This window comes from Malaclemys terrapin, chromosome 2, assembly GCF_027887155.1.
Source record: "Malaclemys terrapin pileata isolate rMalTer1 chromosome 2, rMalTer1.hap1, whole genome shotgun sequence".
In the NCBI taxonomy this organism is placed as follows: domain Eukaryota; kingdom Metazoa; phylum Chordata; order Testudines; family Emydidae; genus Malaclemys; species Malaclemys terrapin.
The window spans coordinates 178,139,681-178,153,002 of NC_071506.1; the positions used below are offsets into that span (position 1 = coordinate 178,139,681).

General features: G+C 43.3%; 1 protein-coding gene across 2 annotated transcripts in view; it reads left to right on the forward strand.

The window, feature by feature from the left end:
• TMEM245 (transmembrane protein 245) overlaps positions 1-13,322 on the forward strand; it is a 138,304-nt gene that overhangs the window by 42,398 nt on the left and 82,584 nt on the right. The window contains exon 7 of one of the 2 annotated variants that reach the window (XM_054018802.1): positions 1,826-1,849. The exons of the other annotated variant lie outside the window; for it this stretch is intronic. Coding sequence (XP_053874777.1) covers positions 1,826-1,849 — 24 coding nt within the window. The remainder of the gene's footprint in view (positions 1-1,825; positions 1,850-13,322) is intronic. 2 annotated transcript variants of the gene reach the window in all.

Consider the following 13,322-nt stretch of genomic DNA (forward strand, 5'->3'; position numbering starts at 1 on the left):
ATATTTATAAATGGATTAAACCCAGTGTTGCTTAGACTCCTATTGGTAGGCTCCAGCTTGGTCAGGCATGTATTAGCAACGGACCCTTTAAGAGTTTACTTTTACAAACAAGTGATGTCATTGCCAATTACTAGCTTCAGTTAAAAACCAAGTTGAGACAATTCACTCTTATTTCCAGTCTTAATCCAGATAAGAGTTACAACCACCTTTCTTCCAAAGGCATTTCCTCCCCTCCTTCTTGCTGTCCAACAATTTTCCCATTGCACCTGGGTTCACGTAGGCTTTAACACTGGTGTGTGGGTTGGGGAAGGGCCGTGTTGGCTCATTTTAAGACCGACATCCTCCCTACTTTATTTCTTCTGGCCGTATTGCTTATTATTTTCAAGGTCTTCCTTCTTAAGAGTCAGGGCCTTTCTTTACAACACGTATATATTTTTCTTAACCAAAATTAAGATAATTTTAATTCTTTTATTTTATACTTATTCTACATGGAGCTTATCCTGGTTTCAAGCTTCACTGGTGCAAGCTGCCGCTTTCATTGTCCACACTTGGGGTTTGCATTGATGTATTTGCGACTTGTCACCAATAGCTGGAATTGAAGTAAAATCTCATTGAAGAATAGGCCTTAAAATGAGTCTCTCTGAGTAGTTTGGGTGAGAATTGGAGAGAGAGTAATATTTCTCTCAGTACAAAAGTAGATGGTTGCTTGTCAGAGAAGGGCTTAGCACCTGAACTTCTTATATGATCTGACTGCAGACAAGCACATGTAAATAAGTGTTGGTTGCATGACCTCTTGGTCTGTACATCATGCATATAAATATATGCATGTATTTTATATTCCTTTTCATACTGATTCTCATTGGGTGTGAATGCAGTAATACTAATAGGATAATAAAAGTCATGTGTATCACAATAGGTAACATAAAATACTTTGCATATATTTGAGACTATATCTTTGGTCAAAGTTGGAACCTCATTGCAATAAACTAGTGGATGAGATGCTGATTCTGGATATCACAATAATATCACGCTGTTTTTAGAAAAGAACTTTCACAAGTGTTGCACTGATTTGTAAAATTTTGGCTTGCTACTGTTAATCTGTAACTATTCATTTATAGCTGATTTATAGCTGGCTTATTGCTGTTAAGTTATGCTAGAAAAATATGATGAAGTTTATATTCATTCACTGTACTCTTCCTAAATATTAAGCATATTTAGGCTTGAAAGGATTAGATTATCGGAAAATGTTGGTAAATATTGATTTCACTATACATAAGCCAACAGAAAAATATTTCCATAGATAATAGTCAAAATTTCCTGTTAGGCAGGGTAAGAAAAAAATGTTGCTTGAATTTATTAGTTATTGATTTAAGGATATTTGCTTTGTATATTGTGACATGTAATGTTAACAGTTTGCGTTTTAATGGTTATAAAGCTTTAGCTTTTTGAATCTCAATAACTGCTGTCATTAAATATTTACTGTTTTACCTCCCCATAGTTTCCCACAACTATGAAATTGTAAAAAGATAAAAATAGGAAAAAAGCTTTAAAATATTGATATCTGTTGAAATTTATATATAAAAAAATTGAATTTTGCCACGCCTATGCATTTTCCTGGTAAATCCTAGATTATTGTATTACAGATTTCACTATTTCCTACTGTAGTTTACCTTTGGGTCTGGAATTATTTAATTTTCATTCTGTGGATGACTGTCTGCCTTCATTTCTATTCACCCTATTACTGCATTCTTCAATAATTTTCCACTGTCTTCTTGTCTTTTTTTTTTTCTCTCTTCTGTCTCCCTTCCCTCTCCTCCCCCACAAGCTGTGGCACTGGCTTAATAAGAAGGTAAATAAAGAGATTGTGATTCCAACTAAAGGATTGTTTCCTTTTTGCAGCATGAACGCTTTTAATATGTCTTGCTCTTTAGTTCTCTCTCCCAATTGTCGTCTTCCCCTCCCCCCCTCACCCCCCCCGTCTAAGCTACTGGAGGTCATATAACATCATCTGATCTATATATTTTAAATAAAATGAGTGCATTTAGTTAAATGTCTTGTACAGCAGGATAGTGCATTAGCCTTTCTCCTTTGTGGACTTGGGTTCAAATAATTTTAAGATTTAAGAAAAATTTGATCTCTGACTAACAAAGCCAATACATAATTTGACTCGGTAGGAATTTTCTGTTCAGAGGAATTTAAGGGTGTTGAAGGTCAGGACTAGGGTAAGTTTACAAAGATGTGAGTGGAAACTTCCATAGCTCTTGCATTATGAGTGGCTCTAGTCAGTGCTATTAGGCTTTTGCCTTCAAAAGCACCAGCTTAATCCACACTTTCTTTTTCTAAAGGGAAATATAAAACACCAAATTACTCCATATTAAATCATTACTAAAGGAGATGAGGAGCACCCAAAGCAGCAACAAGTGGAATGTCCAAAACTGCTACTGTAGTTTAAAAGAAAATAATTTCCCCTCTATGAAGTTCATAGAAAAAAAAATAGCCATGTAATGCATATGACACACAATTTCATCCTTAACTCACCCTGTGTGGCTGAGGTACTTCAACTCATTTACTTCAGTTCTAAACAGGATTAAGCTACTACACTCCTACAAATTGCAATGTTCATTGTCTATCCTAGGAATTTACATTAGTGCATCCACTGTGGCTGGAATCTGGGCGAATCCCCATTTTAGACAAAGCCTTAGACTCTGGTAGAACATACCAACTCCACAGGAGCAGTAAGAGAGCTGGAGAGGGCTGCCAGTGGAACTTGTATGAAAATCAAGGTGGGAGATCTTGCATCAAAAGTTTTAAAATACAAATCTCAAACATAAAATTCCCCAACAGAAAAGCATTAAGATAGACTAATGGTTGTAGATACATGTTGATTTAAATGTTCAAACACAGTGTATGAAGGGCAGTAAGTTAAAAGGTTGTATCTTTTTAAAAAAAACAAATAAAACCATAATAACTGGAAATCAGCTAAACTTCTAGCACCAACCTCTATCCTCATTTATCTCAGTACTGGTGAGAGAGTCCAACTAGCTGTCACTGCATAGAAACTCTGTGTTTACTGTTGCCTGTACAAAGTATAGTAGTATAGTCTCTTTGATCAGTCACATAACCTACAGATGCCCTTGTAGACTGTAGTAGGTACCTGGAATACGATGGCTCTGGCCCGTGATTGGGGTGTGTGTGAAAGGGATAGAGTTGTATATCCAGTCCAAAGTGGAGCTGTGGATGGAGGAGGAGATATAAAGGTATTTTTTGAACAATTTGGGTAACAAACAGTAAAATTGAGATTATAGTTGGGGTCTTTTATGGAAAATATGTGGAGAATAATGCATGAGATGTTGTTGTGGTCATTTTTAGCCTGAAACATGAGGACTGTAGCGTTTCATCTCCAGCACCCAATTAGTGAATGACTTTCCTATGCAAAGGTTTCTTGGAGGGTGAGGTGGAGGGGGGTGGGGCAAGGAAGCTTTGTGTGGCTTGTTATTGAAAGATGGATGGGGGAGAGCAGTTAGAGTAAAAGGATAGTTTGACCATCTTCTGACCTTTTGACATTTAGACTGTTTTTATTTCATCCTCCATTTCCTGATGTTGAAAGGATTGTGTCTGTACTACAATGTGCAAGTGTTTTTAAATTATAAATATGTATGTGCAACCATAAGTTGTCTTGAAGAAGAATTTTTGTTTGGGAATGATGTTACATGTCTGCAATATACCCACACACTGCACTGAGCTAGTAAGGAATTTTGGTCTTAACTGTACATTTTCTTGATTCTGTGGTTTTAGACTCTTAATGTTTGAACATATGTTTTATGTGGGTAGGTTTACCCTATTTTGCCACTAACATGGCTATTAAAATACTTTTTAAAAATAACAATAAAATATAACTAAAAAAAAATGTAGACCCATCATGTGCAGACTATAACAATAAAAAAACTCAATTTTTTAAAATACTTGAAAAAAATACTTGAAACTACTCACCTTTCATTTCTTGCACATACATAGATATTTTGAAAATGTATATCAAAATATTTTTATTTTGTAATATGTTAAGACTCCTGTGTATGCTGAGCAAATCATACATTTGTACAACTTAAATATAAAATCCAAAACCAGACTGTAAATTCTGACAGGCTCTTAATTTTATCAAATCTACAATTCATAAAATGCTAAAAAAGGGGGAAGATTGAAGCACAAAAGATTGGACTGCAGTTGTAAAGGCTGCTTTCCTTTTATAACTTTTACCTTTTTCTTCTTCCTCTCAAGGAAAGTACTTAAGAGAATACTAAAATAGGCTTCTCTCTGTGCAATGTGAAACTAAAAATATGACCCATGGAGGCAGGGCAGGGTTTGAAATGGTTATTGGTAACTCTGGTTATTAGGACGGGAGGATAAGAGCAAAGTTCTTTTACATAAGAGCTTTCTGCCAGAGACTGTTTTTACACGGGGACTTTAGTGAGTAAGAATCGCACAACTTAATATTACTTACTGAGCCCAAGGCATAGAAGAGATTCCAGTGGGTTAGCAAGACTTGCTCTAATGGCATTGTTTACAGCGTGAATCTTAAAAAAAAAAAAAAAAAAAAAAAAAACACCTTTCATTTTTGTTAAAACCAGTGGCTCTGCGCCAGCGATAGCAACCTTGGGAGCCTACCTAATATAGACCGCTCCCCAGCTTGTTTAACCTGGCTACTCATCTGCACTTTTTCACCGTGAACCTGACATATCTGAGTAACTGACTTCACTGGAGCTAAATGATCCCTTTTTAACAGTCCTAAAATAATTGAAGATGAAATCCTTATCAGAAAATATTAGAGTTGATTTATTACTTTATTTTAGGGGGGAAATTAAAATAGACACTGAGACATCTGTGACTGCATAAAAGAAGTAAGACATTCATACTGTTTGTATTTTACCACAGACAAATATATATTCAGAGATTTGTCAATATATAAACTTTGCATGTATAATATATAGTTTAGTATGTAAAAATATATTGGAAAATGAGCACTCAGATACATGTAGGTATTCTTTTAAGATGAGTTGACTTGATATAAATGTTTGTGAATAATGTACAGTGCAGTATAAAATATAGAAGGCATAATCACTCTCCCAATTCCAATAAATCTAGATATGAGTCAGTCTTTTCAAAGCTAGTTCCTAGTACAAACCGTAGATTTTAAAAAGCCACATTCAATTAAATTGTTCATCCCAATTACTTCTTCCAAATAAATTTCACCCAGTGAACTCATGAATGTATGTACTTTGACCCTGCTTTAGTTTTGAGGCATAATTTCAATTGTTTGTAATTTGCTTTATTTTTGAAATGTAAAGATAAGTTTATACCCTTTCCTTCAAAACCCTGACATTTTAAGATAGTTTTCATTGACTGCATATCAGAAATCCATATTTTTAATTTTTTTTAAACGAGTGAATGACCTTCTGTAGCTTGGGAGCCTGGTTTCTGTCTACTACTTGACTGCCTTAGATGTCATGGCAAAATTTGCTTGTAGCTATTGACTAACAATTAAATTAGAAGCTAAAACTTTAAAATACCGTAATAGCTGCTGACTAGTGTTTAGAAAGTGTGTGTGTGTGTGTGTTCTGTGCATGCATGTATTTATTTAGTGATAGGGCATAGAAAGGAAAGTCTATAAGAATGACCTAGAGAAAGATGGACCAGATTCAGTAGTAAGTTTCAACTGGTGTAATTTATACTTATTTTTCTCACTGCCTCAGCATGTAAATTGAACCAACAGTGAGACTGAGTTTTTTGTGTTCGTTTTGTTTTTAAATGGGAGATTAGAGTCAAGCATGTATAGGAGCTGCTGGATGCTCAGCATTTTTGAAAAACAGGCCACTTCTATTAGGTGACTAAATGTGTATTTAGCAGCCACGTTTTCCACCCAGGTTTTGAAAGTCTTTACGACTCTCTTAATCTCTCACTTATTTACAGTGAAGTAACCAACAGCCCTTTTTTTATTCTTTGTATTTGGCCTACTGACAATAAACTAGTCTAAGCTAGTGTTGAGCAGCCAGATGAAGGGGGAACAGCAAGAGTTAAGAGGAGGCTGTAAGTGAATTAATAATATGGAGAGCATGCTTTCAATTATACCTTATTAAACCCTTCTGTTCTTCCCTTTTCAGCTTTCCCTGATGGCCTAACTGCAAGTAGCATAACATTAGACGCTTAGAACTTGTCTACAGTAAGGACACTGATGGTACTATCGGTTCAAGGGCTCCAGTGGGAGACCTACCTTCTAAGACTCTAGAGGCTTCCAGATCAAACTAACAGTTTACACAGTTGTAAAACAACAAAAGCCTCTAGATTTGTCTATGTTGAGACACTTGTTGCTATCAGTGGTGCTGTTGGATCAGAGCTGGCATTGGTGGAAATCTCTCATACAGATCCCTAATGGAGATTATGGCCATAAATTCAGTAGCCAGTGGGACAGATTCAAAGGTGATATGTAAGCTTATGTGTTAAGTGGGTGTATATTTTTCACAAACTGAATAAGTTTAGCATATTAGTGGAGGATAATTGAAATGAGAGATAAATTAAATTAGTTTACTTTCTTAGATTCACTTAGACTTGTCTCTGAATTTGGACCTGTGAGTAGAAGCCACAGCTTTTTTTAAACTGAGAAAGAAATAGCAAGGAAAGTTACATAAGTTAAAGTGAACATTTTAACTTATTTATAACACAGTATTTTTAAGGTGCTGTATCCTTTTTATTCTTCTTGGAATGCTTCCTCGTGTCCATTCCATATTAGGTGTGTGTGCTTGCCACATGCACCAGTGCTGGAAGTTTTTCCCTCAACAGTATCCGTAAGGGACCAGCTCTGGTGCCCCCTGGAGCAGCGTGCACATACCATGCTGTAAGGGGTGCCGCCAGCTCTCACCCTCAGTTCCTACTTGCCACCAGTGACGGTGCCTGAACATCTGCTGCTTCCGCTAGTGTTGTCTCAAACGCTGTAGAACTTGTAGTATAGTTGTTGACAGTTACCCTTAGTAGGAGTTTTTAAAGTTCTCGTAATCCCGAACAGGACTCAGCTGGGGGATGGGGCATGCCCCAGTCCCCAGGCTTTAAGCCCTGCGATCGCTGCAAACGGCCTATGGCCATCAGCGATCCCCATACCAGCTGCCTTAGGCTCTTTGGCGAAGGGCACATAAGCGATAAGTGTCGTATCTGCAAGTTCTTCAAACCTAGGACGAAGAAGGAGCGTGATATCCATCTAAAAGTGCTCCTAATGGAGTCGGCACTCACTCCGGCACCAGAGCTGTGGCCTAACTCTGCACCGACTACCGTGGCCTCGGTGCGCAGTGCTCCGCCGGCGCTGTCCACAAGCCAGCACCGGTCTCCCTTCACGGCTCCGGTCAAGAAGCCGAAAAACACTGAGGAGAAGATCTCCTACCTTTTGGAAGGGAAAGCAGAGGGCTGGGGGCGAGCCAAGACCCGTGCTGGGCAGCTCAATATCCCCTTTGGGAAGTCAGGCCCCAGTTCAAGTTGAGCGGCGCAACCCATCCCATACTTCGCCTATGACCGCAGATAGCGGTGCAGGCCTTAGCCAGCTTCAGGTGCCGTCTTTGAGCAGCTCAAGAGATCCTGATGCTCCCAGTGCTGCCCACATGGGCTCTTGTGGTACCCTGGACTTGGGGAAAACACACATTGGGACCTATGTGTGTATCCCCACCTCAGCGGCACTGTTCCCCATCGAGAGGGGGGTCCCGCCGTCGCTTGCCTGCCTGAAGCTGTCACACCTTAGGACTAGAGAGGCAGGCTTAGCGGAGCCCTCTTCGGTCCCCACACCAGGGGCACTCATCAAGGGACTTGAGGCATACCTCGCTGGTAGATTGGCGCAGCCTCTGAGGCACACCCCACCTGGCAAGATTTCGGGGACTGGCCCTGACCATCTGCAAGGGCCCAGTAGTGGTCACGGGACCCATCGGGGATCCGAGACCACCAAACCCTTATCGCCCATCTCCAAGAAGGAGATTGCTGTACTCAGGAAGAACTTCCCAGCAACTGGCCAGTAGTAGCTCCCGGTCCCATTTGTTGTACCGGTCGAGTAGTGTGAGGCATGGATTACCATGTATCCAATGCAGATCTGCCGAACGCCGTCGGTCCCTGAGACCCTGAACAAGATGGCCCGGCTTGCTCTGACATGTCGGCTTTGGGACGCAGCGTCTGGCACCGGTCAGATCAGAGCCACTGCTATGTCCAATCCTGGTCGCCAGGTACTGAGCGCTCTGCTTATAGCTCCGGCATGGAGCGAGGTTCCCTGACTGCAGGACTTGCAGTGCCACTTACATCATCAGCACCGAAATCTGTCCCATGGCCCCAAGTGTAGTGACTGGCGCCATGGTACCGTGGGAGTTCTCCCAACCTTCCCAGGCTGCTCAGTTGGTGTCGGAGAGGGCAGCGGCCTCAGTATCCCATCCCCTTCTGGTGCTCAAGGCTTCCGGGGATAAGACCCCACAGTCCAGGAGGACCCAGGGGAGCAAGATGCTGGACCACCAATGAACATGGAGGTTCCCGCAGCACCAGCATTGTCCTCGTTGTTGCCAGACGAGGCTATCACGGGGCCCCCTCACCCAGTTCCTCAGGATAATGCCAAAGTGCACCAGGGACGTTTGAAGAGGGTCGCTTCCAGCCCGGGGTTTCAGGCAGAGGAATTGGAAGAGCCCTCCAATTCTGTTTGATGTCCTCTGCTGCTCGGCCCCTGCAAGGTGGCTCTTCCCCTTCATGAAGGGGTTTCCAAAATCACTAATGCCCTGTGACAGACCCCCTCTTCCCTGGCCCCTATCTCTGAGGGCTAAACGCAAGTACTTTGTGCCAATCAAAGGACATGAGTACTTATACTCCCACCCACCCCCCCAATTCCCTTGTGGTCAAGGTGGTTAACCACAAGGAGAGGAAAGGACAACCCGAGGCCACCCCCAAAAATAAAGACTGGAGGAGGCTGTATCTCTTTGGACGTAACGTTTATTCGTCCTTCAGCTGAGAGTGGCCAACCACCAAGACCTCCTTGGCTGATATGACTTCAATATGTGGCAAGCCATGGCCAAGTTCAAAGGGTTGCTCCCTGAGGCCTCCAAAACGGAGTTCTGAGCGATCCTCGATGAGAGAATGACTGCAGCCAGGGTGGCCCTCCAGGCCACGTCAGATGCCGCTGATGTAGCTGCCCACACCATGGCTTCCGCTATCTCCATGCTTGGACAGCTATAATTTTGGACCCCTGGGTCCACACAGTGGAGCAGGGTTATACTCTCCAGTTCCTTTCTACCCCTACTTTCCACCCTCCTTCCACGTCCCTCTTCAGGGATCCTTCTTCCCGTGCAAGGAGACTCTTGTGAGTAAAGGGGTTACTACAGTTGGGTGTGATGGAAGAAGTTCCTCTCAAGTACAGGAACAAGGGATTCTGTTCCCGGTACTTTTTAATCCCAAAGGCAGTCTATGGTTCATCCTGGACCTGCGACACCTCAACAAGTACATGAAGAAGCTAAAATTCTGAATGGTCTCCCTGACTTCTATCATCCCCTCCCTGGATTCGGGACACTGGTATGCCGCTCTTGACTTGAAGGATGCATACTTCCACATAGCGCTCTTTCAAGGACACAGACACTTCCTCCAGTTTATGGTGGGGCCCCACTACTACCAGTTTGCAGTCCTCCCGTTTGGCCTGGCGACAGCACCGAGTGTGTTTACCAAGTGCATGTCAGTGGTAGCGGTTTACCTCAGGTGCTGGGGTATCCAGATCTACCCGTACCTCGACGACTGGCTGGTCAAGGGCAGCTTTAGGTCTCAAATCCAAAGGTATTTTGCAATACTTCAAGCCACTTGTCGCTCCCCGGGCCTCCTGGTAAATGCCAAAGTCAACATTATTGCCAGTACAAAGGATAGAGTTAATCGGAGCAGTCCTTGACTCGACCTGCGCAAGAGCGATCCTGCCACTAGGAAGGTTTCAGGCCATGACAGACCTCATCATGGAGGTGTCCCCATTCCCTCTGACTACAGCCAGGGTCTGCCTGCGCCTGCTGGGCCACATGGCAGCCTGCACAAACATTATCCGCCATGCCAGGCTCCGGGTTTGGTCCCTGCAGGAATGGCTGATGGCCTATTCCCAGTCCAGAGATCACCTGGAAAACATTGTGCCTATCCCCCCAACAATACTCACCTCGTTGCGATGGTGAACCAATTGCGAGAAGGTCCTACAGGGAGTTCCATTCGACATCACCCACCTCACTCCATCGAGTTGGTGTGGGACGCCTCGGCTGGGGTACGCACCTTGGAGATCTCTAGACCCAGGATATGTGGTCCCCAGAGGAGATGATGCTCCACATGAACGTTAGAGAACTCAAAGTGGTCCAATTGGTGTGCGGCGTCTTCCTACCTCACCTGTCGGGCAAAGTGGTGAGAGTCCTGACGGACAATACAGCTTTAATGTTCTACATCAACAGGCAAGGAGGAGCGCGCTTGTCGACTCTCTGCCAAGAGGCACTCCGTATCTGGAGCTTCTGCATTGACCACAAGATCCACCTGGAAACTTGTTGCCTCCCTGACATCAAGAACATGCTAGCGGATCATCTCAGTAGGGCTTTCTCCTCTCACCACGAGTGGTTACTCCACCAGGACATAGCCTACATGGTCTTCCAGAGGTGGGGAACTCCCTAAGTGGAACTGTTTGCCACCAAGCAAAACAGAAAATGTCATCGGTTTTGCTCTCAGCAAGGACTCCCTCTCCGATGCCTTCCTCCTGTCGTGGTTGGGGCCTGATGTACACCTTTCCCCCCGATCCCACTCATCGCCAAGATCCTGGCAAAGATCGAGAGAGAGAGCATGGGTTATCATAATCGCTTCAGCATGGCCTTGCCAGCACTGGTTCGGTACGCTAATGAACCTGTCAGCGGCACTTCCCTGGCCCCTGCCCAACCAACTGGACCTGCTGTCACAGGACCACAGTTGGCTCTTACACCCCAACCATGCGTCCTACCACTTCTCAGCGTGGATGCTGTGTGGCTGAACACGGAGGAGCAAACCTGTTTGGAGGAGGTCCAACAGTTCCTTCTAGGAAGTAGGAAGCCCTCAACTAGACTGACTTACCTGGCCAATGGACAAGGTTTTCCTGCTGGGCATCCGAGTGTGACATGTCTCCTCGTGTTCTTCCATACAGGCTGTCCCAGACTATCTGCTTCATTTGAGGAACCAGGGCCTGTCACACTCTTCCATTAGAGTGCATCTCACGGCCATCTCCACTTTTTACCTGCCGATCCAAGGACAGATGGTGTTTTGCCATGACATGATAGTCAGATTATTGAGAGAAATTGAGAGACTCTTCCCGCAGGTACAGACTCCGATCCTGCAATGGGATGTTAACTTGGTCCTCTCTAGGCTTATGGGCCCCTTTTGAGCCACTGTGTTCCTGCTCCCTTTTCCACCTGTCATGGAAGGTCGTGTTCCTGCTGGCAGTGACGTCGGTGAGACGAGTCTCTGAAATTAAAGCCTTCGCCTCAGAACTGCTGAACACGGTCTTCTACCAAGAGAAGCTTCAGCTACAGCCCTACCCGGCTGTCCACCTTCCATATGAGCCAGGACATCTTCCTCACAGTGTTCTGTCCCAAACTGCACAAGACCAGTGAAGAGAGGCATCTTCACATGCTGGACATCCAAAGTGCTTTGGCTTTTTACTCAGCACATACCAAGTCTTTCCATAAATCAACTCAGCTCTTCATTGCTACAGTGGATAGGATGAAGGGCCAGCCAGTATCCTCGCAAAGGATTTCCAATTGGATTACCTCCATGCATAAAGACCTGTTATGACCTGGCGGGGGTTCCGCAGCCGCCAGCTGTTAAAACCCACTCGACTAGGGCTCAGGTGTCTTCGGCCTTCCTGGTGCACAGCCCTATCCAGCACATCTGTAGAGCCGCAACAAGGTCCATATGTTCACTGCTCATTATGCCATCACTCAGCAGGCTAGGGACGACGCTGGGTTCAGCAGAGCTGTGTTGCAATCTACAGATCTTGAACTCCTACCCACCTCCAGGGGTACTGCTTTGGAGTCACCTTATATGGAATGGACATGAGCAAGCACTCGAAGATAAGATAGTTACCTTTTCCATAACTGGTGTTTTTCGAGATGTTTTGCTCATGTCTGTTTCATGATCTGCCCTCCTTCCCCACTGTTGGAGTTTCCGGCAAGAAGGAACTTAGGGTGGGGGGGAGCCGCCAGTGCCCCTTATACCATGGTATGTGTGCGCCGCTCCAGGGGCAACAGAGCCAGTCCCCTATGGATACTGCCAAGGGAAAAACTCATGGCATTGGTGCACACCCCTAATATGGAATGGTCATGAGCAACACATCTCAAAGAACTCCTGTTACAGAGAAGGTAATCCCTAAATGTATGAGAACGTTGGAAGGGCAAAATTGAAACAGGATTTTCTGTAGTTTCCTAGATAGTAAGTAGTTGGGAGTTCAAGCTAGTTGGAAGTTCAGATAACTGTCCTGCAGGCAGTTGACTTCACCACTATTACCGATGAGAGAACTTGAGTGATTGCTGAAGTGTTTCAGGGTATGGTGGCGAACACTGAACATTTCCATGTTCTCTCTGAGATTTTTGCTGGGTATTGCAGGTTCTTTGAGATTCTATTTGGCAGAACATAGTATAATGCAGGAACTTGCAGAACTCAACAACTACCTCTCTAAAGTGAGTGTCACACTGTATTCTGAATGGTTGCTTTGAAATGCTGACTATCTGCCTTGTGACAATATGTGTTAAACAAGATGTTAATTGTAGCGGAGTCTGAGGGTAAAATCATTCATATATATTAGGTGTTCAGATGCCCCAGTGATGTTCCAGATATAATTAGAGATTTAAAAACTATAACAATAAGTAATGGATCAATAAACCAACTTCATACAGGGATAGGGATCAGTAATAGAGAAAGAGCTCCTATTACTTTAACTTTTGACATTACATGACACCGAGGAAAAGAATAGTAACTAAAATTATCAGCACATCCACTAAATGTATAGCCATTTCTCATTAGGAAATATTGAACCTTCTGCATATTGCCTTTGAACTCAGTTCTGTTTTAAAGTAAAATTTTAGAGCACAGCTAGATTTCCCCTGCTAGTGGTTTTTTTTTTTTTTTTTTTTTTTTACTCGAGTGCTTTTTCTGACTTTTGAGCTACAAAAGCTGGAAAAAATAGATTTGCCCACAATGAGGTTGTGAGATCTTTATTTAATCAGGCCACTTTAATATTAGATTAAGTGCAGTTTACTCTTTTCTAGAGTGCTCTCCACACAGCCATG